The sequence below is a fragment of the Anguilla rostrata genome, chromosome 9 (genome assembly GCF_018555375.3).
Source record: "Anguilla rostrata isolate EN2019 chromosome 9, ASM1855537v3, whole genome shotgun sequence".
NCBI classification, from domain to species: Eukaryota; Metazoa; Chordata; class Actinopteri; order Anguilliformes; family Anguillidae; genus Anguilla; species Anguilla rostrata.
In genome coordinates, this window is record NC_057941.1 from 50,498,313 (window position 1) to 50,525,575 (window position 27,263).

The following is a 27,263-nucleotide window of genomic DNA, read 5'->3' on the forward strand; positions in this document are numbered from 1 at the left end:
ATTCACTTTCCCATTGAAATAAATGACTAGAAATGATTTTAAAGGGATTTATGATGAAAAATCTATTTTTGGTGGAAAATTGAAAAATACATAAGGCTATAGGCTTATGTCCAAAACGTGGAAAAACTGCTAAAAATTTTAAAATGCCTGTTTTCCATTCAAACAGATAGGGAATCCTATTTAATTCACTTTCCCATTGAAATAAATGACTAGAAATGATTTTAAAGGGATTTATGATGAAAAATCTATTTTTGGTGGAAAATTGAAAATACATAAGGCTATAGGCTTATGTCCAAAACGTGGAAAAACTGCTAAAAATTTTAAAATGCCTGTTTTCCATTCAAACAGATAGGGAATCCTATTTAATTCACTTTCCCATTGAAATAATGACTAGAAATGATTTTAAAGGATTTATGATGAAAAATCTATTTTTGGTGGAAAATTGAAAAATACATAAGGCTATAGGCTTATGTCCAAAACGTGGAAAACTGCTAAAAATTTTAAAATGCCTGTTTTCCATTCAAACAGATAGGGAATCCTATTTAATTCACTTTCCCATTGAAATAAATGACTAGAAATGATTTTAAAGGGATTTATGATGAAAAATCTATTTTTGGTGGAAAATTGAAAAATACATAAGGCTATAGGCTTATGTCCAAAACGTGGAAAAACTGCTAAAAATTTTAAAATGCCTGTTTTCCATTCAAACAGATAGGGAATCCTATTTAATTCACTTTCCCATTGAAATAAATGACTAGAAATGATTTTAAAGGGATTTATGATGAAAATCTATTTTGGTGGAAAATTGAAAAATACATAAGGCTATAGGCTTATGTCCAAAACGTGGAAAAACTGCTAAAAATTTTAAAATGCCTGTTTTCCATTCAAACAGATAGGGAATCCTATTTAATTCACTTTCCCATTGAAATAAATGACTAGAAATGATTTTAAAGGGATTTATGATGAAAATCTATTTTTGGTGGAAAATTGAAAAATACATAAGGCTATAGGCTTATGTCCAAAACGTGGAAAAACTGCTAAAAATTTTAAAATGCCTGTTTTCCATTCAAACAGATAGGGAATCCTATTTAATTCACTTTCCCATTGAAATAAATGACTAGAAATGATTTTAAAGGGATTTATGATGAAAAATCTATTTTTGGTGGAAAATTGAAAAATACATAAGGCTATAGGCTTATGTCCAAAACGTGGAAAAACTGCTAAAAATTTTAAAATGCCTGTTTTCCATTCAAACAGATAGGGAATCCTATTTAATTCACTTTCCCATTGAAATAATGACTAGAAATGATTTTAAAGGGATTTATGATGAAAAATCTATTTTTGGTGGAAAATTGAAAAATACATAAGGCTATAGGCTTATGTCCAAAACGTGGAAAAACTGCTAAAAATTTTAAAATGCCTGTTTTCCATTCAAACAGATAGGGAATCCTATTTAATTCACTTTCCCATTGAAATAAATGACTAGAAATGATTTTAAAGGGATTTATGATGAAAAATCTATTTTTGGTGGAAAATTGAAAATACATAAGGCTATAGGCTTATGTCCAAAACGTGGAAAAACTGCTAAAAATTTTAAAATGCCTGTTTTCCATTCAAACAGATAGGGAATCCTATTTAATTCACTTTCCCATTGAAATAAATGACTAGAAATGATTTTAAAGGGATTTATGATGAAAAATCTATTTTTGGTGGAAATTGAAAAATACATAAGGCTATAGGCTTATGTCCAAAACGTGGAAAAACTGCTAAAATTTTAAAATGCCTGTTTTCCATTCAAACAGATAGGGAATCCTATTTAATTCACTTTCCCATTGAAATAAATGACTAGAAATGATTTTAAAGGGATTTATGATGAAAAATCTATTTTTGGTGGAAAATTGAAAAATACATAAGGCTATAGGCTTATGTCCAAAACGTGGAAAAACTGCTAAAAATTTTAAAATGCCTGTTTTCCATTCAAACAGATAGGGAATCCTATTTAATTCACTTTCCCATTGAAATAAATGACTAGAAATGATTTTAAAGGGATTTATGATGAAAAATCTATTTTTGGTGGAAAATTGAAAAATACATAAGGCTATAGGCTTATGTCCAAAACGTGGAAAAACTGCTAAAATTTTAAAATGCCTGTTTTCCATTCAAACAGATAGGGAATCCTATTTAATTCACTTTCCCATTGAAATAAATGACTAGAAATGATTTTAAAGGGATTTATGATGAAAAATCTATTTTTGGTGGAAAATTGAAAATACATAAGGCTATAGGCTTATGTCCAAAACGTGGAAAAACTGCTAAAAATTTTAAAATGCCTGTTTTCCATTCAAACAGATAGGGAATCCTATTTAATTCACTTTCCCATTGAAATAAATGACTAGAAATGATTTTAAAGGGATTTATGATGAAAATCTATTTTTGGTGGAAAATTGAAAAATACATAAGGCTATAGGCTTATGTCCAAAACGTGGAAAAACTGCTAAAAATTTTAAAATGCCTGTTTTCCATTCAAACAGATAGGGAATCCTATTTAATTCACTTTCCCATTGAAATAAATGACTAGAAATGATTTTAAAGGGATTTATGATGAAAAATCTATTTTTGGTGGAAAATTGAAAAATACATAAGGCTATAGGCTTATGTCCAAAACGTGGAAAAACTGCTAAAAATTTTAAAATGCCTGTTTTCCATTCAAACAGATAGGGAATCCTATTTAATTCACTTTCCCATTGAAATAAATGACTAGAAATGATTTTAAAGGGATTTATGATGAAAAATCTATTTTTGGTGGAAAATATAAAAATACATAAGGCTATAGGCTTATGTCCAAAACCTGGAAAAACTGCTAAAAATTTTAAAATGCCTGTTCTCCATTCAAACAGATAGGGAATCCTATTTAATTCACTTTCCCATTGAAATAAATGACTAGAAATGATTTTAAAGGGATTTATGATGAAATATCTATTTTTGGTGGAAAATATAAAAATACATAAGGCCATAGGCTTATGTCCAAAACCTGGAAAAACTGCTAAAAATTTTAAAATGCCTGTTTTCCATTCAAACAGATAGGGAATCCTATTTAATTCACTTTCCCATTGAAATAAATGACTAGAAATGATTTTAAAGGGATTTATGATGAAAAATCTATTTTTGGTGGAAAACTGAGAAATACATAAGGCTATAGGCTTATGTCCAAAACCGTGGAAAAACTGCTAAAAATTTTAAAATGCCTGTTTTCCATTCAAACAGATAGGGAATCCTATTTAATTCACTTTCCCATTGAAATAAATGACTAGAAATGATTTTAAAGGGATTTATGATGAAAAATCTATTTTTGGTGGAAAATTGAAAAATACATAAGGCTTATAGGCTTATGTCCAAAACGTGGAAAAACTGCTAAAAATTTTAAAATGCCTGTTTTCCATTCAAACAGATAGGGAATCCTATTTAATTCACTTTCCCATTGAAATAAATGACTAGAAATGATTTTAAAGGGATTTATGATGAAAAATCTATTTTTGGTGGAAAATTGAAAAATACATAAGGTTATAGGCTCATGTCCAAAATGTGGAAAAACTGCTGACAAATTTTAAATGCCCGTTTGCCCTTCTGCTCTTGCCTCAAACAGATAGGGAATTATGTCATCTTAATGGCCTTTTTAAAATAAATTAATATACATGAGTCTATAGGGATTTATGTAGAAAGTTATTACTTGTTTCAATGGGAAATAAATCACACAAAAATTCAAGACAATAGTGCGACAAAAAGAACAAACAATATTTATACATCACATACATACGAAATCCAACTTATTCAACAATTAAACTCAACAGTGTGAAATCAAGGAAAATCCGTTTTAACATTTCGCAAAATAATACTTTTTCAGTGGAGAAACAGCAAAGTACAAAAGACTACCATCTCATATTTAAAACAGGAACAATTTAAAAAATGTAAGTTTTTTATTCAGGTGGATGTGAAAATACCTGCATTTAAATAATTTCTCATTAAAATATCATTGGATGAACAGTGAAATTCAACATAATAGTCTCTTTTTTCAGACAAATTAATAAATGGAGGGGAAAAAAATACACAAAATGAAAATTATGAAATAGGATCTCTAAACGATAAGATTGTGGCTAACCTTGTTTCAGAATAAAATTACAACAGTATTGTCTGGTAGCAAGCTCTGTTCAGTCACTGTAGATATTTTCAATGAATTATCCAAGCTATTTCCACTGGTTAATTGGTAGCAAGTATGATGGTTCGCCCTCTACATCCAATGTTTTTTTTTTTTTTTTACAGCAGTATATGCTGCCAGCCACAGGGTTTGATGTTGAAGTCAAGGTGTCATTATCGTTGAGCAGCAACATAATATATACACATTTTTTGTATTTCAGGTTTACGAACACCAAGATGGTAGCAAGTCCCTCAAGCTTGGCGATTTCGGCTTAGCCACTGTTGTGGACGGACCCCTTTATACTGTGTGTGGGACACCCACCTATGTAGCACCAGAGATTATTGCAGAGAGCGGGTGAGTGTTGGTCAATTAAATAAATCTTAACCTTGAACACCCATCTCATCCTTACATCCTCTGTTGGGTGGGAGCCAAGGAAAGTGCGAGGACGTGAACAGATACAAGGAGTGAAAATAAAGTGTGAATGAACCTGCAACGTTCACTGACCCCACTGGCCCGTGTCAGTATTGCCAGAGCACCTCTTCTGATACAAGAAGTGATAATAAGCAGGGAGAATAACCTGCAGTGTTCACTGACCCCACTGGCCTATGTCAGTACTGCCCCTTCAGTGTCTGTACCCCCCATTCAGTGTCATGTAGCCCCACGTCTGAGCGCGGGTCTGTTCCTCTCTGCAGGTACGGCCTTAAGGTGGACATCTGGGCGGCCGGCGTCATCACCTACATCCTCCTCTGCGGCTTCCCTCCGTTCCGGGGGTAGGCGTCCCAGCTCGCTGTCCTCGGCGTCCATTTTGTGTCCCGTCCTGCGCCGGTTGTGCATTACAGGCATAGCAACAGAACCCAGGGAACATTCTGCTGGTGAAACACCATCTAGGCACTCTGGTGGAAACCCCGACTACAGTTGATTGAAAAGTTTTCTAGCCGAGATAGCCAGGCTGTGTCTGAGTAAAACCGGAGCTATACTGGGGTTAACCTAGACCATTTATGTCAAAACATACAAAACTGAATTTCCACCTCTCTAGACGTGTAGATTCTGGCATTTTCTCACTGGGAAAAAGCTTTCTGGATCTAAACAGCAATGGGACTACAGTTGGAATATTGGTAGTCTTTCTTCCAACTTGTATGTCTCTACACACTTTCAGTACATGAACATGCAAGTTTATTTAATACATCAGACCTGATGTACAGTGGAAATGAACAACTAATGACTGGTGTCCCTTTGGAATGCTATTACTAAATTGAACATAGTGCTCTATAATCAATCAACTGATAGACAGACAGATATATAGATAAATACTGTGATTTTTTTTTGGCAGCAGCAAAGACCAAATGCAACCATACATTAAATAAATAGAGGCAGTATTTAAGAGGGGAAACAAAACAGGAACAACACAGCAAAAAACATTTAGCATACAGACAGGACACAAAGAGCCTGTAAATATTAAATATCCAACTTAAACATGTAAAAGTGCCATTCAACAACACAAGATCTTATTAACAAGAAACACACATGCAGCACAACCCATTAGGCATTAGCAGGTGGGCTGGTTATGCAATATGAAGTCATTCAATGTAAAAACAATCCATTAAAAACCATAATCTGTGCTGTCCTATGGTGTGTTATTTTAGGTAAAAACAGGATTTTTTCCCCTCACTTTTTTCCAGAAGTACTGAAGACCAGGAAGTCCTCTTCGATCAGATTCTGCTGGGACAGCTAGACTTCCCATTACCCTACTGGGACAATGTTTCAGACAGTGCTAAGGTGGGTGTTTTCTTTGATATGTGCTTATGGATATGTGTGGTTCTGTGTTCGTCTGTCTGTCTCACTGCTTCTCTTTAGTGTGTGTACCACTCAGATTGTGTGGGAATGGATCTGTATTACTGCTGCTCACATTGTGCATAAATGTGTATGTATGAGTGTACGGATGTGTGTGTGTTACTCACGTTGCGTACGCTCTCGTCCTCCACAGGAGCTGATTCAGTCGATGCTGCAGGTGGAGGTTGATCAGAGATACACGGCCCTTCAGGTCCTGCAGCACCCCTGGGTCAATGTGAGTGTTCCTATCCTCTTACACCGACTGAACTACACACGGCTCTCAACATGGTCGCCATCCTACCCTCTTACAGCGACTGAACTGCACACAGCTCTCAACATGGCTGCCATCCTATCCTCTTACACTGACTGAACTACACACGGCTCTCAACATGGCCGCCATCCTACCCTCTTACCGACTGAACTGCACACAGCTCTCAACATGGCTGCCATCTTATCCTCTTACACTGACTGAACTGCACACAGCTCTCAACATGGCCGCCATATACCAGGACACCTACCATACTGCATGGAATACAGGACCCCCTTACAATACAGACCTACAGTGTAAAGGATTGGCTGATAATACCAATAATAATAACAGTAATAATTTATGTAGCTTTTTTCATCTGATAAGCATGAAAGCACTCAACAATAAGGGGAGAGTTCACCTGTACCACCAGCATGCAGAACGCACTTACACCTTCACCTGCACTTCCACCTCCACCTGGCCACCTTGTATGCTAATCGGGTGCCTGGCATCTCCTGTCCGCTCCTCCCTTCAGGACGGGGGCCTGCCGGAGAACGAGCACCAGCTGTCTGTCGCCGGAAAGATCAGGAAGCACTTCAACACCTGCCCCAAACCGGACAGCCCCACGGCCGACGTGTCCGTCACTTCGGTAAGCTCCACCCCCACCCCCAAACCCAAACCCCTCCCCCAAACTCCCCAACGGACCTGTACTATACATTTCATTTAATCTAGAAACATTTCACGTGCAATCATTTAAATACAGTTTATAGGCATAAAAATGACCACAGGTCATGTTTACATTCTACGAGACCTTTAGATCCTTTAAAAAAACATGATTCCCTGTTTTTGGCCTCTAATTGGGTCACTTTCTCCATAGCTGAGTTACACCTCAATCAGGCTCAGTGGTGGAGGATGCTGGGTACACTTTCAGGAGATTAAAGTTTTGTAAAATCAGTAATTGGATCATCGGAATAGCCAAGATTCTCTGGTGTCTGGTCATGAATTTGGCATATGAGGAATTAACTCTGATCCCATCTGTGTATAATTGCCTTGTGTCCCAGGGTGAGCCAATGGGATTGAGAAAAATGTAAAACCTTAGTGGGGGTGAAAGCAAGATTTTTTTTTTTTTTTTTTTTTAAAGATAACTGGACAGGTTTTATTTTCTTTCTTGCCCAGGAGATAAGCGTGGTGCAGTACTTACCGAGCTGGAAACGGTAGACCTATTATGTGTGATCCACAAACCCACACAGATAAATAAAATTATAAAAACCCACCAAGATCAAAAACCCACTCAGATCAAAACCGTTTTGCAAGCTGCCGATAAATCTAGCACCCTCTCAGACTTAACGATGTCCATCTTTTGTGATCTAAAAATCTCACTGTGACTCTGAAAGTGAGAGCAGGATACGAATTCAGTTGTTGACGACTTTAAATTCCTTTCCAAGTCACAAGTTCTTACGTATTTCACACAGTATCAGTCAGAGCTGTCCAAATGATGTGGTGTTATAAATAGACAAATATCTTATATCAGGCCTTAGGGCTAACACAGGTGTGTACGTCAAAGGAATTGAGTTGAACCATTCATAAAACATGTGCACTCAACATTTTTTTTAGTTTGAGAAGGAGCAGAAACAATCAAACATTTCAGCATGTTCAGCAGTGAATGTCATGGTTTGAATAATCTCCTTCATCTCTCTCTCTCTGCTCAGCTGGAACATGACTTTGCCATCCAGAGATCGGGCTCTTTGGACTACTACCAACACCCTGGAATGTACTGGATTAGGTACGGCACTAACATGCAAAGTTACCATGGCAACGTGCTGGTTGCCCCATCACCCCATTGGCCAAACCTTTGATTTTGTATGATGTGCGTCCCCCTCTCCATCCGCCTCACAATCCATCTCTCCATCCGTCTCACCGTCCATCTCTCCATCTCCCTCTCCTTTCCTGAAGTTCTTCTCCATCTCTCTCCAGACCCCCGCTCTTAATACGGAGGGGAAGGTTCTCAGACGAAGACGCCACCAGGATGTGAGAGCAGCCGAAACACGCAGCCCCGCCCCCTTATGACATGACCGGGTCGGCAGACTCCTCCCCCCCTGGTCCTCTGAGCTCCGCCCATCTCCTGACTCACCCTTCTAGAACACTGGACTGCAGTACAAGAGGAGGGGAGGGAAGGGGATGGGGAGAATGGGATGAATGGGAAAGAAATGGGGGAGGAATGATGGCTAAGGGGAGGGAGGGGAGAGGAGAGGGGGAAAAACAGAAAACAGTAATGAAGAGGGGGAGCAAATAAATGAGGAAAAAAGGAGAAGGGGAGGGAACTGGAATAAAGGAAGAGGAAAGGAGAATTAGAAAGGAGAGTGGTTAAGGAAGTAGGCCTAATCCAAAACCTTGCTGTACACCAAGCACAATGGTGCGAACAGAACTGAGATCACCCTGGATGTTTTCCTTCAAACATCACTCGTTTACATCTTTATTTATTTCATATTTTATCTATTTATTTAATATTTATTGTAATTTTTTATTTTTTAACCGGAGAATGGTGCGTGAAGAGATTCAGCCTACACGAGTGATGGACGCTCGAGCCAATTTTAGAATGAACCTGTGCAGCCACTTTAAGCGCTGAAACAGCAGGCTTATTTTTAGCGTTTCTCATATTTTTTTCAGCTTTTGTAAATGTTTCATACACACTCGATATCGGTTTGTGAAAACTTTACTTTTCAAAGAGAGCCGTGACGTGTCTATTTCCCTTTGAGTGTTGAGAGTTTTGAAGCACTGGTGCCTACTTTTTGTGTCGGTCTGAAAAGGCGGATAGCTGTGAATCAACACACCCCCTTATGAAACCGTATTCATAAAAACCACCAATCAGCTCACAGAACCGCGAACTCATATTCGAAGCTGTCGATATCGCGACATCGAACAAGGGTAAAGATAGAACAGCAATAGACGGATCAGCGCTCTCACGACGAATTAGTGTTACAACGGGAATCCTGGTGAAGGACTGCTTTGTAAATAATATCCGATTTATTTTAATAGCTAATAAAAAGTATTTATCTTATTTTTACAGCACCGCCTTTAGAGAGAGAGAGAGAGAAAAAAAACGGATAGGCCTACCTCCATACAAAACTGTCACCGTTAAAATATGTATTAACCCCGCGCGTGCTGGGACCTCTGGCTGGGACCCATCATTGGCAAGATCTCACGAGTAGCCCCTAGCAAATTTCGCGGATGAGCACGGACGGATATGCCTACCGAAGCGACTCCTGTATGCGACCCAAAAACCATCGAAAGCAGATTTGAAGAGTAGACAAAATAAGCCGCTCTAGTCTTTAATCCCTGACAGCAGTCCAATCACGGAAAATATTAAATAACCGATATTAAACGACGAATGTGCAGTCGGTTTAGTGTCCTCGTTTCACCTGTGTAACTATCTTTCTTGTGATATGTCAAATGAAAAAAAAAAAAACATAAACTGTACGTGTCGTGCAGAGCGTCATTACAATGTCATACCTCAATAAGTGCGATTATATTATTGTAAATACTGTAATTACCATGCCGCTACTGTTTCGTGTCCATTGCACAGTCAACGCTTCGATCCCCTTCACTCGAAAAAAAAATTGTTAACATAAAACTTAGAAAAATTACAGATACGGAGGTCTTTTGAAGCCATTTAACGTTACGGGGACAAATATTTTCTATCCAAGGTATTAAGGGGTCAAGTTAATGACAGATAGCAGGGTGCTGATTGAGATATTGACGAAGCGTGTGTTATAACTAGGCTTATAACACTGAATGAATGGATGTTTTTGTAAAGTTTGGTGCAAATGTAGCATTTTTTTAAATTGCGAAGATAACCGGGTGTTTTTTCCTCTTGTCTACAGAGGGCAATATTTTGTATGTATGTGTGTACGTACAGTATGGGTGTGTTCAAGGATATGTGAACTACGCAGTTCTCTGGGCGAACGAACAACTGTTGTAAAGAGGCACCGAAGGGGAAGGCCTACGCAACGTGTATTTGTAATAAGAATATTTACAGTGTTTGTAAGTGCTGATCACGACTTGAGAATTTGCTGCAATAAAGTCAAAGTACAGTACTTGTTTTGTTCAAAGTGTTGATCTAATAACCCAAAAGCATTGCTCGACTTTTTAAAAATGCAACTATTTAATCCGATTACAAATGAAAAATAAAGATTCTTTGGTGAACACTGGCATACGATGGTACATGTTGGTTTTTTATTGCTTTGTCATGATGTGATTAAATGCCGCCATCTACAGGATGTTACCCATCAAATCAGTTTCGTAACGGGCTAAGAAAAGGTGCCTTCTATGGTTACAACCTAACATTAACGCCAAACATTTGATGACACGCTATTTGTATCAATATTTCGCGGCAAGTCTCAAACAGAAAACACAAGCACGAGATACGAACACCAATCGACTCACCCATCAACTCTGATCCCGTCGCCTGCTTTCTTCCTCCATTTGGTCCGGTTTTCAGGCCCTTCGGTCGCCATAACCAAAAGTAGTCTAAATAAACACTAAAGCAGCGTACACCGCCATTTTCTGTTGGGCGTCCCCAAATGAACTCGGCGATTGCATTCCCAGCAGGATCGATTCCACATAATTCAACAAATAAACCTTTAAATTGTATCCTTCAACCAGGGCCAAACATATCTAGGGCACCAGGGGAAAAAACAACACCTTTTTGGTTTTCAAACAAACATAACTTGCTCTAAAACCTGACCAAACTTTAGCCGACTTCCCACTACATTCAAAATACCGGCATTGGAGTAACGTCACTTCCGGGTCCGGGTCTTGCGATGCTGACCCCAACATGTCATTTGACGTGAAAACAAAGACAATATGCGTAACAAAGACCATCTAGCAATAATTTTTCCTATCTGTTTCTAAAAATACTCACAAATTATTACTTTCACCTATGAGTGCTGTTTAGTGCACGTTATGAAATGGTAAGTTATAGATAGTGGCAAATCAAAGAATCACACAGTAACACAACAATCCCTTTAACACGCTGCATAGGACTGCAGTGGTACACCCAAACGTTTTTTTGGGGTGTGTGTGTGAGTGTCTGTGTGTTCCTACACATTGTATTTCAGCGTATCATTTTTATTTCTGCTTTGTGGGTTGATTTTGGGTCAGAACGAATGCGTTTCGACGTTACAATCCATAGAGACAAACAGGACTGTACCACTACCCGACGGGAGGGGGCAGCACAAACTCACTACATACATCCATCCATTATCCATACCCGCTTATCTCTACACCGCGTCTGCAATCATTCCATACAAGGAGAGTAATAATGAATGCATCGGAGGGGAAAAAAAAGACTGACAAATAGTTCTTGTTTTGTTTGTTTTATTATAAATACGACAAAAAAGGAAACCATTTGATTTTATTTTACAGTTATTGATCTTTATATATTGGCATAAGTTAATATTTCAATGATTTTTGAACAAACACTTTTTGTGTAAATTTTGCCTTAAGTTTGCGACATACACATAAAATAGCAGGTAGAGACAACTTATGAAATCATAAGGTAGATATTTTCCAACATAATATTTTAAATACAAAACCCAAAAAAACAATAGTGCTCTATTGAAAGAAAGAAAAAATTACCCAAATAGCGCTCCTTATTCAAAATTACAACATACCACAGCCCATGTTCCACTTTAAGAGTGAAAAGCCTGAATAATATCAAACTGAAAATACGAACCAAAAAAAAAAAAAAAAAATTATTTATAGACATGAACAAAAAGTGATAAATAAAATCAGACACTCAGGTACAGGTCCCCACCCCTAATCCAAAAAATTCCTTGCATGCGAAGCTACAGTTCTGTCTGGAATTGGCTTCTGTACATCACCCATGGCAACAGAAAACACCAATCTTCCAGTTCCTTGCATATTTTCTTTTTTTTTTTTTTGAACGCCCTCTCCTTTCAAGCCAAACATATTCAATATCTTTTCAACAAAACATAAAATCAAACTAGCATTAGGATTTCTTAAAGTAGCTTTAGGACTTTTATAGATCCAAAAAAATAATATGAATAATCTTTTTTTTGGATGATATTCACCTGCTTAAGCTCAGAATTTGTTCTGTTTGGTGTATGTGTGTGTTTGTGTGTGTGTGTATGCAAATGAGCATGTACATGTACATTTGTTTGATCTATACGTCCAGACACAGCCAGCTCCTCCCTCGCATCCCTCCCAACCTTGGCTACACACTCATGATATTGCTTTACAGTCTTGTGATTGTAAAATTTGATCACCGCGCCCCCCGTCTGAATACGAACACCAATGAGCAAGGGATCTGGAACCAAAAAAAAAACAAAAAAAAAAAAATGTATTGATTCATGGAGGGTGACCAAGAAACGGACAGACCTGATAATGACGTTTCTGGGGCAAAGCGACAATTCAAAGATATCCACCAATTCATTTTCTTGAACTGATAACTGAGAATAAGTGATATTTGTGATGAGTGAACCCCCCCCCCCCCCAACAACATCTTCAGAAAAATCAGTACTTTTGGCACTCATCACAAATTATGATTATGCAAACCATGACAAAAAAATAATAATAATAATTGCCAAATCTTTAAAGAATCAGTTTTCCTCCTGCGAACAGACCTGGGAGAACCCTGACTCTTAAACTCCCACTTCCATAATCATTTTCAGCATTGTTATTACACATTATCTTTTACAAACATTCAGTTATGAATAAATAAATATAGACAGGAAAGAACAGGAATTTCACGTCAAGCTTCACTTCCTCCTAAAACTTAATATGCAGAGAGTGATTAGGAAATCAGACTGCATTTACAAGGGCTGGTTTTAGAGGACCTATCATTGATAACAAATTCAGAAATAAATAAGGGGATTTACTTTGTTGACCATGATGCACTGCCATCTCAATGAGGTGGCTTTGGATAGGACATGCCCAAGAGACTGCTAAGGGTATGGTTATGAACCAATCAGATCTCAGTTAGGGGCCATCTGTCAAAAACAAACTTGTAAAAAAAAGAAAAATGAATCAGTAGCTTTATTTATTTATTTTTTAAAAAATGAATTGTGATCAACCTCCCTGTCTGGATGAGAAACACCCCGTTATTTTTATTCATGTATTATTGTTTCTGCAGGTTTTTATTCTTCTCTACGCACAATGCACCCCTAAGAGAGGAGGAAGTTGGGGACAGGATACACATCAGAAATTTCAATCATTCACTGAAATTATGAGTGGCTGTTTATTGGCTGCCGGAGCTGGATAGATAATGACCTAGGATGCTTTAGGGGTGGGAGAGTCACATGAGAAATAAACAGCTTTTTTTGTCCGAACTCATGTGCAGTAGTACTCTGATTGATGAGATGCTCGCTCTGACCACGCACGCCTATGATTGTGGATCTTGGATCTCTCAGCAGTAGTCTTTCCTTGCCTCCGTATTTAAAGATTTAAAGACCTACAGTACAGAAGCGTCTGACCAATCCACACAGGTTGGGGGTAGTCTGATAAAACACATACGCACACACACACGCACGCAAGAAAGTATATTTTCTTTTCTTTCTTTCTTTTTTTTTTTGGCTACAACCGATGGGCGTCTCCTAACTACAGCACTTCGGCTACTGGTGGACGGGCGTTGCCCTGACTACGGTGCGTCGCTATGGAGATGTGCGTTTGTGGTGGCAGGTGGGATGGTCGAGTAGCGAGGCTGAACGCGATGATGACGCCCCGCCCCGACACGTCAGGACGGGGGGGCCACTCCCCTCAAACCGCGTCGAACGCGAGGCTCAAGTCTTTCTCCCTTCCTCCTCTATTAATTTATACCTTTTTTTTTTGTTCGTTTCTTTTTTCTCTTTTCTTCTGTTTTTTTTGTTTTGTTTTTTTTTTTGTTTAGTCTTCCAGTCGCCCGCCTACCCTCCCGGCCTGGCCGCCTGTGGCCGCGCGGTGCGAGTTGGCGGCTGGGGGTGGGACGGATGGGGCGGGTGAAGGGGGCGTGGCTTCAGTTTGGCACCTCCTCTTGGCTCCTCCCCCCCAGCTCCTCCCTCAGTACCTGTTCTGGTGCTCGTAGTGCCAGCGGTTGAAGTCGATGTTGAAAGCCACAATGCTGCCGGACGCCATCCCGGTGATCAGAGTCCTGCAGGGGGCGCCAGAGAGCATCATATGAGTCCAACAGGCATTAAAAATGTACCGTTAGCAGAGTATGTAAAAATGCACACTGCCAGAGCTGATTTAACACTGAGCTGTTTGACTGTGTGGGACGAAGCGTGGCTTTTAAACAGGGGGAGTAACGGCCTGTCTCCCTGTCCGTCTGCACGTCTGTTTAATTAATGCCCTGTGTATGCAGACTCTAAAAGGCTCATAAGTGTTAGAGCTGGAGTCGGATATACAGACAGCAGACTGCAATGTACCCTTGTACCCTGACCGTCGTTAAACCCGGAGGTGCCGCGGCTCCGCCCTTTCAGAGCTGACCTCTCACCTTTGGTCATGTGACAGGTCCATGGCCCGGATGCCCGCGTCGCACCCGGGGTAGATGTAGAGCTGCTTGAAGTCGCAGGCCTGCCACACCTCCACCACCCCGTTGTCCCCGCCCGTCACCAGGTTCTGTCCGTCGCTGCTCAGGAGGATGGCCTGGGGGGTTCGGGGGGGGGGGAGAGAGGGGAGAGGGGGGTACAGACAATTAAATAACCTTATTATTCCATCTCTAGCGGGAGGCACGTGACATTTGGAGTCACAGTCTGAGTAATGAAGTAGCTGGGATTTTTGGGAAGTGGGTCGAAAAGTGGGGCAGTGGGAAGGTGTCCAAGCCAGAGGCGATGGGTGGGGCAATGGGTTGATGGATGGGGCAGTGGGCCAATGAGAGGGGCAGTGGGCTGGTGGGCAGGGCAGTGGGTTGATGGGTCGGGGCAGTGGGCCAATGAGAGGGGCAGTGGGCTGGTGGGCAGGGCAATGGGTTGATGGGCGGGGCAGTGGGCCAATGAGAAGGGCAGTGGGCTGGTGGGCAGGCCAATGGGTTGATGGGCAGGGCTGATGGGCAGGGCAGTGGGAGGGGCTTACTCGGGTGGAGTCGTTGACCTCCATCTGCGCCAGCAGCTTGCCGTTAATGCTGAAGTTGCAGAAGCGGCCGCGCTCGTAGCAGATGATGCAGTGGCCCTCGCTGGACACGGAGATCAGCTGGGGCCTCAGGCAGTTCTCCGGGCCCTCAAGGGCCCGCAACAGGTCCCCTGTGATGGTGTGGACCAGGCACGGCCCCTCTGCACACACACACACACACAAACACACACAAACACACACAAACACACACACACTGGTCAAAACCTTTTTCTTAACCACCTGTAAGCCTTGAGTGGTTGTTCCTCTCTAATAATCTTGTACACCTGCAGTGAAGCTTTAGAGTTGGGGATGCAGGCCACCAGCACGTATCACCATTTAACTGAAGAAGACAATGATTTGAAATGTTTAAAATCTTAGCTTCACCTCAACTTAAATAAAACACGCTGGAGTGTGGATGTTTCAGAAATCCATTCACACAGTCCTTGGATCTACACACCTGTTTTAACCACAGAGCTAAAATGAGAGCACAGGCCATTTCTATTTAAAATGGCGGTCTGTGAGCGCATTAGCTTAGCGCGTTGGTTCGGCAGGCCGTACTGACCTTTCGCTCCACTGATGACCAAACCCAGCTCCGCGCAGACCGAGACGCAGACCACCTCATGGTCATGACCGGTCAGGACCGCCCGGGGAGCTGGGTAATCACCTACGGTTACAGAGAAAGAGGGAGAAACAGACAGAGAGGGAGAGAGAGAGAGAGGGAAAGACAGAGAGCAAGTGAGAGAGAGAGCGGGAAACAGAGAAGGCAGAGAGAGATGGAGAAAGGGAAGGAGACAGCGAGAGGGAAAAGGGAGATTGAAAAATCAAAAGAGACAAAGATGGAGAAAAGGAAGGAGAAAGTAAGAAAGAAAATGATAGAGAGAGAGAAAGGGAAACGGAGAGGAGTCAGTGCCAAGGTTACTACAATGACAATGATGGATCAAAGACCCCAGTCATAATACAAGCATAAACAAGCTCAGCCATGATTTACCTAGGGGTGGTGTGTGTGTGACTGAAAGAGACTGTGTGTGTGTGTGTGTGTGTAAGATATTAATTCTGACTGTTCTGTTAAAGAAGCTTCCATGTTGCATCAGTGATAAACATCCTCAGCCAATAATGCAGGCTGGGATGATGTGAGCTCTGTTGCAGAGTTATCACAGAATCAGCCAGCGGGGAACAGCCAATGGGTGTCCTCGCTCATGTCACATGACAGAGGACACAGGGAAGGGCAGTTAAGGACAAACTGTGTTAATGACAGTGACAATATGGACTTTCTGCTTTCTACCCACGGTAGCTACAAGGCTACAGTTTTTTCCAAAGAGACTAGCTCTATTTGTATGATAAAACTGCAAAATCGTCCTCAATAGAACACAACCATTTTTACAGTTTGCATCTTTCAACCACAGAAGTTGGAAACAGATCAGGTGTTGGATTTCCGACACCGAATACTGTTCTTATAAACTGACCATACGAAATCAGACGTTAGAAAAGGTAATTCTGTTATCTCAAAGAATTCCACTAGAGGTCAGCGTTTCCTCCTGCTGAGCTCTACAGGACATGCACTTTATGTGGCATTAGAGACTGGATGTTTTTACTAGTCTTCTTGATAATTTGCAGAAATTAAAATAATTTAAATTAATTAATAAAAAAATGAATGCAAAACTAGACATTATGTCATTGTAAAACTCAACAATTTCCAACAAGGAATTTAGCTTTTTTTAAACAGTTGCTTCTTTCTTTTTGCACTCTCTGCACTAGTCATCACGCAGTGACAGTTAGCAAGTACAGGAACAGCAGCTCTGTTTCCTCCCCAGAAGTGTGAACTCCAAAACGGAATCGCATGATGTGAAAAATGTGAGACAAAAATAAAACTAATTCTACTTCTGAAGCCAGACAGATACTGCATGCTTTTTAACCCCTTGAAGAGCAGGCTTACCAGAATGAGTTTTCAAAATTCTAAGTCAGTGTTCTAGAACTCTAGAGTTGATTTCCAGTCACCAGTAGTGATTGTGACATCAGCATTAGAATCTCCAGTTTAGAACATTCCAATCACATATTTGTGACCTCACACCTTAAAGGCTTAAGGAATGGCTAAAAAATGCAACGGCTTCTTTCATAGTTCCCCCCACTCACTGCCTCTGCCCAACCACCAATTGCCCCCCCCCCCCCGCCTCTCCACCCCAGTGGGTCTTTGTTCTCCAGAAGGTACAGGATGAGGCCTGTCACTGGGATTCTCAGGGGGGTAAACGGGGGCCAAAATCTCACCAGTCTCTAATTGGAGGCGACCGAGCTGAAATTCCTAATTGACTGGTGAGCCGTAGAGAGGTTAATTACAAAATCCTAGCACCTCAATATTCATTCCTGTTCGTCTGACAGCCGTTTAATGAGGGAAAAGGCAGTTCTAATTTGCAGTTTGCTGGAGTCAAAAATATAAAATTAACTGTTGAGAATGTGCTGGTTTTTGTTTTTACCTTCAGCAAGAATTTCAAACCCAAGACACCGGGTGATGAGAATTAACAATGTAACCAACTGCTTTATTTGATCAAGTCAGTGCTGCATGACTAAAGAATCCATCCAAATAAAACAGGTGAGGTGAGGTAACTGTGTCATCTACCACTAAAAAACCAGCAGACCCTGTGGCTCCCCGGGGTTGGGGACCCCTGTATTAGGCAGAGGGTGGGGTGCAGCTCTGTTCCCGTCCCGTACACGTGACCCACGGTCCCGGTTCTGACTCACTGTTGTTGGGGTTATCCCCGATGATGTGGTGCCGCCCGCTCCAGTACCACAGCAGCAGCGTGGCGTCCCGGGACCCCGAAACGATGTAGCAGTCGCCCCCGATGTAGGACTCGGACCGGGCCAGACACGTCACCACGTCCCAGTGCCCAAAAACGATCTGGGTCAGCTTTCCTGGGACACAGGAGCATCACAGCATAAGGGGTGGGGAGAGAGAGAGCGAGAGAAAGGGAGTGAGGGCAGCAGAGAGGGAGGGAGGTGGAGTAAGAGAGAGAGAACGTGGGGGTTTAACCTGTGTAGGACTCAGGTACGGGTTTACCTGTGCAGGACTCAGGTGAGTGTTTACCTGTCTCAGTGGAGTAGACTCAGGTGTGTGTTTACCTGTCTCAGTGGAGTAGACTCAGGTGAGTGTTTACCTGTCTCAGTGGAGTAGACGCGGAAGCTCTTGTCCCAGAAGCCGCACACCAGGATGTAGCGGTTGTCGGCCGTCACTACGAAGCAGTGCGTGTTGATCTGGATGCTCTGGTCCACCAGGTCCGTGATCTGTCTCTTATTCATCCCGGAGTTATTGGCTGTGAGAGACACATAATCTCACAATCACACTAACATCTCCTCTTCAAGGCTGTCTTCAGCATGACCTACATTACTGTGGGCAGTCCATTATCTCAAGTATTGTAACTCTATTAACAGAAGCACCTATTTTCAGTAATATTCAGAATTTCTCATCTTTCATTTTATTATGCGTTTTGGTTCATAACATGTTTCTTTGAAAACTCTCAGCGAGTTATTATTTTCATTTTACCATTAAAGTAAAGCCACAGTAATTCAAATATGCATTTGATCCACATATGGCTCTGGGACAGGTTTACCAAAAAAGGACGGCACAAAATACAACAGCCAACAACCAGAGGAAAACCCCTACAGTCCTGCCGCTATTTCCTTAGAAACTTATCACGCCCCTGGCATCTGACCCCGCCCCCATCTCCCTGGTCCAATGAGTGAGCCAGGTTGCAGTTGCACACTCACCAATCAGGGGGTCCATCTCAATGGGCAGGTGATGAGCCTGTTCCAGAGAGTACCCTGGAGCTCCTCTTAGACCTGCCAGAGACACAGAACAAAGCCACTGAGACACCTCTTACACATACGTACATATACATGTACATACAGTATACATGTACAAATACATACAAATACCCGCATATACATGTATAAACACGCACACACACACTCTGGTCCTCATATCTGTTCATCAGTCCGGTGGAATACAGAGTGCAGAGACCAGGTGAGCCCTCTGCTCTGCACACCTGTGCACTTCTCTAAGCCAGAGCAGTCCTGGGAACATAAAGTCTAAACGGTCTCCTTTCCGTGAGAGAGCAGGGTCGACCGCGGCGTCGTTTCCGTGCGAGAGAAGGGTCGACCGCGTTTCCTGGCCTCCCCGACCCCGCTGACCTGCAGCTGACTGCGGTTGTAGCAGAGGGGGGTTGTGGGTAATGTTCTTCACACGCGTGTAATTGAGAACATGTGCACAGGCAGCTTTCTCTGCTCTGCCTGCTGCACCTGGATCACAGCTACACCACTAAGGACCGGGACATTAGCAGTACACTCACACACATGCACGCACGCACACACACACACACACACACACACACTTACACTTCCACACACTTCCACACAAACACAATACACACACACACACACACACACACATACACACGCATGCGCACACACACACCCACACACACACACTTCCACACATAAACACAACACACACACACACACACACACACACACTTACACTTCCACACATAAACACAATACACACACACACACACTTCCACACACTTCCACATAAACACAATACACACACACACACACCAACTCTATAGGGACTTCACTCGTGTGGATGGCAGGTAGTGTGCACAAGTCTTTGTGTGAACCTATGTGTTTATGAACTATATCTGTTTGTCTTCATGTTTGGTTACAAGGTTGTGTCTATAGATGTGCGTGTGTGTGTGTTTATGCACAGGATGTGTGTGTCTGTAAGATTGGGTCTATAGGTGTGCACGTGTGTGTGTGTATGTTTATGTACAATATCTGTGTATTTTCCTGCTGGTTTTCACATCTGACATAGTCCAGCGGCTATTTCCTCCCAGGCTCCCTGTCGCCCTCTAGTGGTCACCCCCCACACTCGCGCACGCAGGCCAGGCTCACCGACGGTGTTGTGCCAGCGGTTGACGGCGAAGAGCCGGCTGCAGGTGACGGTGACGGCGGCCGGGACGCTGAGGTGGGGGAGGGTGTTGGCCGCCACATGGGTGACAGGCGAGTTGGAGGGGAACTTGAGCACCATGATCACGTCCTGCTGCATCTGGTCCTTAAACATGAGGGGGCTCTGCGGAAGGAAACACTGATGAACAGAAGAGAGAAAGAAAGAAGGAGAGAGAGAGGGGGGGAGAGAGGGAGGGAGGGAGGGAGGGGCAGGGTGGGGGGGAGGAGTGGGAGGTGGGAGGAGGACAAGAAGGAAAAGAGGAGAGGAGATGAGGAGAGAAGGAGAGGAGGAGAGAAGGAGAAGGAGAGGGAATTAGTGCAGAGGCTTGAGGTAAAATAAGGTGCAAACACTGAGGGAGGGCAGGGGATAGGGGGAGGGGCAAACAGGGGGTGGGCGGGGTCAGGGTGCCATGGCTCCTCCCATTGGAACCATGGTTACCAGAGCCACAGAGGTACAACCAAGAGTCCAGAGAGGTCATGTGGTCAAGAAGCACTTTGGAGCAGAAATTCAGTTTCAGATACAATCTCAGACTTTTTATAGTTTCCTTTCTATCAGGGCTCAGATTGGACCTGTGAGAAGAGAAGTGTGGACTCTTTAGCCAATCAGCAACTTCACAATCAGGAACTTCAGAACTCCAGTGCTAAAAGTGACAGAGATTAAAAATGTAACATACAGATGTGAACCCTGCTATAGCATACACCCAACTTCCCTCTGCCATGCTAACTGAAAATAGTTCATTGCTATGAAAGCACACACAAACCATTAACTTGGCCAATGATATGAGTAGAAATATGTTTTTATTATTTTCTGTCTAGAATCTTTTGTACATACTAAAGCTCTCAGTAAATGTGGCTTAAAGTGGGGGTGAAGTGAAATCTCCCAGCATGCACGGCGTTCTCACCAGGTGCATGGCGGAGCTGCGGGGGGGGTGGGGCTCGATGAGCAGCTGGGACGGGACCTGTCCCAAACACAGGATCTGCGTCTCCATCGCCTGGGGGGGGGGGAGAGGAGAGAGGAGTCAGTACACATCACAGCGTGGGTCAAAGGCTCCAGGTGAGTCTGCTGTGTCTGAGCTGCACCTGGGAATCACAATCCAGCGTGTCCCAACCGCGACGAAAACCAGACCCCACAGCGCACCCCTCACACCTCATAAACAGGTGGAAGGCTCATCGGAATTCAATAAAACAGGAAATGGTTTCATTATCACGAAACAGGGATCTGAAGCATATCGGCCACAGAATGAGGAACAGAAAAATGACGAACCATCAAGAAAGGAAAAAAACAAACAGCAAAACTAGCTCATTCATATTCACACATAATAATAATAAATTCATTTTATATAGCTTTTCACAGTCTCAAAGACGCAGAAATTTATCGCAGGTATCCCCTCAGATAAGGGAACCGAAATCTGCGGAAACTTCAAACATGGACACGGGAGGGAAGACAGAGCCTGTCTTTTTAAACCCTGAAACAGCGAGAGTCGCGGTCTCACTCTCCAATCCGACGGGTCACTGCGTCTTCTCCTCAAATCACCATGGTTACGCGGGCGCGCCCGGGCAGGGGGGGGGACCGTCCCCGGGGTCGTTTGGTACAGCTGAGCTGCTTGTCAGAGCCGCTTAACGCTGACGCAAGAATAATCGTGCGTTATTCTGACTGTTCGCTTCCTGTGTAGCGTGGGGGGGGGGGTACCTCTCTCTGCAGGGGGTCGGCGATGGTTTCCAGGGCGACGGAGCCCTCATAGGACAGGTAGTGGAAGAGGTTGAGGGCGCGCACCGCCTCGGGCCCCCGCTGCTTGTAGCCGAAAACGAGGTCGATCCACTGGTGGAGCTGGCAGGACACGAACTCGCTCTCCAGCGCCTGGGACATACCGGGGAGGGGGGGGCGGCCCGTTAGAGGGGCAGGACGGGGACGGAACCCCAAACACGCACCTCACAGCAGCACCACGTACGAGCAGGAGAACGCAAACTCCCCACCAACACAGAACACCTCCCAAATAAACACATCTCCTACAAAATCAACTACAATCTACAGTCTAACAACTACAATGAACATGGTGGAGGTGTAGCTAGCTTTCCAGTTGGGGTTGTGGGGGAAACCATACAAAAAAATCTTCATATGAAATACATTACTGACTATAGTAAAGTACAAAAAAAGCATAGTTCTGATTTCTCAAGGGGACAGACAGACACGCACAGATGCACAGCACACACACACACACACACACACACACACACACACACACACCATCCTGTTAATCCGAACGAAGTCCTCCGGTTTCTTGGCCCAGGGGGGCAGGTCCACGTCGCACACGGGGGCCCCGTCGTCTCTCACGCCCAGCTCGTACCCGTTACTGTTCACAAACATCTCCGGGAGGTAATAGAACTCCGGGATCAGCTCCTGTCAGACCGAGAGAGAGAGAGAGAGAGAGACACAAGGCATCAGTCTCTTGTTGCCACTCTACGCCATTTTGGCTCCAAAGCACTCTAGTCCTGCTCCATTCCGGCTCTGTTTCAACTTGGAAGGGCATAACTTCTACTGCTGCCACATTCACCACAATGGAGGAGATCGTATTTGTTTGTCAACAGACTTTTTCAAATTCACGATTCAGAAGACTCAAGCATTTGTGCAAAACAAAATGATTTAACCTGCACTTTAATAATGTGCACCAAGTTCTCCGTGTTTGTCCCACAGAAGATCTCGGCACAGAGTGTCTGAAAGGCCGCGTCTGAAATAGCTTTTGTCATTAGCTGCTCTGCTAATTGCCACAGGCCCCTCGAACCCGGGCGCAGGGACCCTCTCCGGAGGAGTCTGACACATCGAGGCCGGCGCCCGTCTCCCACTGCGCCGCTCCAGGCCGGCGGGCGGGCGGAACGCCAAGTGCCCGCCGTCTCCATGGAAACAGAGCCCGGGGGGTTGGATGATTCCAAGGGCCCTGATTGACAGGGGCCCTCAAAAAATATTAGAACACAGGACTTTCTGGGGTGGTGGGGCCCAATGTGAGATCATTTAATGCGGCCCAAAATCCCCGGTGGCGCTCCTGGTTACAGACACATTTTTATGACAACTAAAATGTACATGAGTGGGATCTGCCTGATATTCTGTGCAAAAGGGGACTGATTCAAAGCAGCGTGAGGATGAGGACGGTCTCCACACTCAAGACGAAGACCTGGCTCAGGCGCTTCCTCCCCCCTCCAGAGCTCACCTTGACGTCGGAGGTGTTGCGCTGGCAGTTCCTCCAGGAGCGGGCGATGGAGGAGAAGGTGCGGTCGGGGTGGTCGAACTTGTTGTCGTTGGCGTTGAGGAAGAAGGTGGTGAAGGGCTCCTGTGGACATAGACAAGTAAGAAATTATACTTTATAATATGTGGATTATTTATCTATATGTATTCCTTTATATATTCCATATATGTACATGGTGCAGTATCGTAGGGCACTGTGACAATGTAAAACACACAGGTGTAGCTTGCATTGAAGGAAGGGCAGTGTGTGTGTGTGTATCTGTGTCTATGTCTGTGTGTGCGTGTGTGTGCTACCATGCTTTAACAAAGAAACACGTTGCGGGGGGTGGGGGGACTAAATGCACAAATAAATTAAGTCTTTAATTTAAAAAAAGCAACATTTTCACCTGTCTTAGCAGAGAGAACAGAGAGAACATACAGACAGATCCAGACTAATGGAGTTAAATGAGAGGGGAAACTGGGAGACGTTTCTGGACCGGTCTGGCGTTTGCGTCAGACACGTCCGTTTCCATCAAACGGAGTCCCGTTTCAGATCCCGCGGAGATTCTCCGCGTCCGCGGTGGCAACGCCTCGGGCGGAATGCATTACGGTCCACTCGGGCCGCCGCTGCAGTGCCTGCTGGGTATTTTTAATTGCGCTTTTGTTCTCCGGCGTCTGAGAGGATCGGAGCGGGAGAGCGGCGACTCAGCCGAGACAAGCCGCGAACCGCGAAGCGCGAGCGTCCGCCAACGCCATCATCGCCATCACATGAAGCGCTAGTGTCCGCTAACACCATCATCGCCATCACCTGAAGCGCTAGCCGCCTAATTGGCCAGAGCCAGCCGGCTGCTAATTAACCAGAGTGGGAACCGCATTCAGTAATGCGGAAATAATGGCACTGTTCCACTTGCTGCTTTTAGCGAAGTATCCCATGATTCCATGTGGTCACAGAAGGATGAGCTGGTGAGCTCTGGGCTGTATTAAGTGGATGTTAGGTTGGGTCTGGGGTTAGTGATAGACCGGGATTTAGGAGTAAGTGTGGGGTTAGGTCATAGACCTGGCTTTAGGAGTAAGTATGTGGGGTTAGGCTGGGTCTGATGTTAGTCTGGGGTTAGTCACAGACCTGGCTTTAGGAGTGAGTGTGGGGTTAGGTCATAGAGCTGGCTTTAGGAGTAAGTGTGTGGGGTTAGTCATAGACCTGGCTTTAGGAGTAAGTGTGGGGTTAGTCATAGACCTGGCTTTAGGAGTAAGTGTGGGGTTACGTCATAGACCTGGCTTTAGGAGTAAGTGTGGGGTTACGTCATAGAGCTGGCTTTAGGAGTAAGTGTGTGGGGTTAGATCAGACCTGGCTTTAGGAGTAAGTTGGAGTTAGGCTGGGATTTAGGATGTAAGTGTTAGTGGGGTTAGTGCGCTTTAGATATGGTTCTTCATGACCTGGCGTTAGCCTAGGCTTTAGGAGTAAGTATGTGAGGTTAGGCTGGGTCTGATGTTAGTCTGGGGTTAGTCTGGGGTTAGTCGGGGGTTAGCCATAGACCAGGCTTTAGGAGTATATGTGGTTGGCTGGTCTGATGTACTGGGGTTTCTGGTTAGTGGGTTAGCAAGACCGCTTTAGAGTAGTATGTGAGTTAGCTGGTCTGATGTTAGTCTGGGGTCAGTCTGGGGTTAGTCATAGACCAGGCTGTACTCACTATTCTGACGAGCCAGAGGAGCGTGGCCACGGCGGAGGAGTAGAGGTTGTCATAGTGATACGGCGGCGTCTGGTCCTCTTCCCACGTCTCGTAGCGCTCGGCATAGAACACGGCGCGTTTGGGGTTGAGCGCTCCGATTGGCTGAAGGAAACAGGAAACAGGAAAGTGAAGAGAGAGAAACGCTGAGGATCGTGTGCCTCTTATGCCCCTATGGTCGAAAATCTGATTTAAATTCACGTATAAAAACCCATACCGGAGAAAAGCTCGACAAGTGTACACGGTGTAGGAAGTGCTTTTCCAGAGCATCCTATTTCAAAATTCACCCGAGAAGTCACACGGGTGAAAAGGCTTACAAATGTCTGAAGTGTGGGAAGTGTTTCTCCCAGTTATCTCATTTAATCTGCCACCTGAGAAATCATACAGGTGAAAAGGCTTACAAATGTCTGAGGTGTGGGAAGTGTTTCAGTACCAAATTTGGTTTAAATATACACATGAGAACTCATACAGGTGAAAAAGCCCTAAAAATGCACTCAGTGTGGGAACTGCTTTTCCAAACGATCTCATTTAAGGAGCACCATGAGATGTATGTAATGCTTAACCAAAGAAAAAAAAACAAAAAAAACAAAAAACTAATTTTCACGACAAAAGAATTAATTCCTACAGGTGATCAATAACAAACAACAAATTTCACCAGCCTACACCGCAGTGTGTGGCCACTTGGCACGCCTGCAGTTCCGCTTGCACCTCTCAGCAGCCGGACTGCAGACCGTCCAGGAGTGTGAGATGAAGACAGCAGCCGGACTACAGACCGTCCAGGAGTGTGAGATGAAGACAGCAGCCGGACTGCAGACCGTCCAGGCGGGTGAGATGAAGATAACGAGCGAGCCGGCCGGTTTCGTACACGGCGGCCGGAGTCCCCCCCCCCCCCCCTCGCTCGCCGGTACGCCGCTCGCCGCGAAGCGACCCCGAGGCCGAGCGTGCGAAACTCCACTTAATGACATCATTAGATGTTTCCCGCGGCGCCCCCCCACCAGCCCCCCCCACCACAGACCTCCATTAAGCAGCACCACGGAGCGCTAGATGAAGATGCGAGGGGGGGGCATGGGGGGGGGCTTTTCTGTAGGATTAGCCTGACAGGCCCCATTATTTTTACTAGGCCATTAAACGCTACAGGCTGTCAGGTCCCACCCCCCCCCCACTCATGCTATCTTTATGGGAGCCAGAGCAGTGTTCTCTGGTGCTGGGAGAAGGGTTGCAAAAATGGCTGGCTTTGGGCTGGAGTGTTCAGTATTCAAAAATGAATTGTGTAGGTCTGGACCAAAATGTCCGGTCCACAATCGGTTTGACTGCATCCCACCCCCCCCCCCCATGTTCACCGCCTTTTCCGTCCCTCCCCACCCCGCCTTGGTATGTGTCCAGTTTTCACAAATTCTAAATCTGGCAACCCTAGCTGGGAGACCCCCCGGGCAGGGGTGCTTTTCTGTGGAACGCAGCGGGTAATCTGTCGAGCCTAACCCTGTCTGACCCCCCGAATCACGCCCCAGCCGCACCCTAATCCCGGCTAAACCCTGCACTACTGTACAGGGTCAGAGGGCACTGTCTGTTCTGGCTGCACTGAGTGCTGTGGATTTAGAGCTCACAGAGAGTCTTTAGACTGTGGTTTAGAACAGGAGTCAGCTGTCCTGCTCCTGGAGAGTCACAGGGTCTGTTGACTTTCATTTTTACTTGTATTCGATCAATTTGAAGCAGTTTTTATGCAGTTTATACCTCACCTAGTTTCGTCTGCACTGGTGGGTGATGTTGGGGTGAAATGAAAACCAAAGCCTTCCTCTCTCTGGCTGTTCTAGAGCACCGTGGCATGAAAGCCAGGACGAACACAACGTCTTTAAGCAAAAAAACTGAGAGCCGAGAGCTGTTATCTGGAGGCACACGCACTGGTGCTAGCGAGCAACATCTCCCAACAAGACCAGGAAGTGAGCTTCAAAAACGCAG

The 27,263-nt window shown here is 44.1% G+C and overlaps 2 protein-coding genes and 1 long non-coding RNA gene across 17 annotated transcripts in view; 1 reads left to right on the forward strand and 2 right to left on the reverse strand.

The window, feature by feature from the left end:
- dclk1a (doublecortin-like kinase 1a) overlaps positions 1 to 10,480 on the forward strand; it is a 78,373-nt gene extending 67,893 nt beyond the window's left edge. For 3 of the 5 annotated variants that reach the window (XM_064352712.1, XM_064352713.1, XM_064352715.1), the window contains exons 11-16: positions 4,413 to 4,546; positions 4,885 to 4,962; positions 5,872 to 5,968; positions 6,177 to 6,257; positions 6,805 to 6,918; positions 7,979 to 10,480. In XM_064352712.1, coding sequence (XP_064208782.1) covers positions 4,413 to 4,546; positions 4,885 to 4,962; positions 5,872 to 5,968; positions 6,177 to 6,257; positions 6,805 to 6,918; positions 7,979 to 8,125 — 651 coding nt within the window. In that variant the 3' untranslated portion in view covers positions 8,126 to 10,480. The remainder of the gene's footprint in view (positions 1 to 4,412; positions 4,547 to 4,884; positions 4,963 to 5,871; positions 5,969 to 6,176; positions 6,258 to 6,804; positions 6,919 to 7,978) is intronic. The other 2 variants (XM_064352714.1, XM_064352716.1) reach the window with 1 other exon arrangement.
- LOC135264074 (uncharacterized) lies at positions 3,779 to 11,144 on the reverse strand. Of its 6 annotated transcripts, XR_010332597.1 has the most exons (4): positions 10,713 to 11,142; positions 6,721 to 8,590; positions 6,151 to 6,194; positions 3,779 to 5,502 (listed from the first exon to the last, which is right to left on the reverse strand). It is a non-coding gene; the product is annotated as an uncharacterized LOC135264074 (long non-coding RNA). The 6 variants fall into 6 exon arrangements; XR_010332592.1 differs by having other exon boundaries at positions 3,779 to 4,679; positions 4,770 to 8,590; positions 10,713 to 11,144; XR_010332596.1 differs by having other exon boundaries at positions 3,779 to 5,058; positions 6,151 to 8,590.
- Positions 11,145 to 11,920: 776 nt separating this feature from the next.
- Positions 11,921 to 27,263, reverse strand: part of nbeaa (neurobeachin a) — a 174,053-nt gene continuing 158,710 nt past the window's right edge. For all 6 annotated transcript variants that reach the window (XM_064352726.1, XM_064352722.1, XM_064352721.1 and 3 more), the window contains 13 exons: positions 25,272 to 25,412; positions 23,570 to 23,689; positions 22,612 to 22,764; positions 22,057 to 22,224; positions 21,269 to 21,358; positions 20,313 to 20,505; positions 19,128 to 19,199; positions 18,518 to 18,673; positions 18,105 to 18,275; positions 15,934 to 16,035; positions 15,336 to 15,532; positions 14,758 to 14,909; positions 11,921 to 14,415 (listed from right to left, as the gene is read on the reverse strand). In XM_064352726.1, the coding sequence (XP_064208796.1) occupies positions 14,325 to 14,415; positions 14,758 to 14,909; positions 15,336 to 15,532; positions 15,934 to 16,035; positions 18,105 to 18,275; positions 18,518 to 18,673; positions 19,128 to 19,199; positions 20,313 to 20,505; positions 21,269 to 21,358; positions 22,057 to 22,224; positions 22,612 to 22,764; positions 23,570 to 23,689; positions 25,272 to 25,412 (1,806 nt within the window). In that variant the 3' untranslated portion in view covers positions 11,921 to 14,324. The remainder of the gene's footprint in view (positions 14,416 to 14,757; positions 14,910 to 15,335; positions 15,533 to 15,933; positions 16,036 to 18,104; positions 18,276 to 18,517; positions 18,674 to 19,127; positions 19,200 to 20,312; positions 20,506 to 21,268; positions 21,359 to 22,056; positions 22,225 to 22,611; positions 22,765 to 23,569; positions 23,690 to 25,271; positions 25,413 to 27,263) is intronic.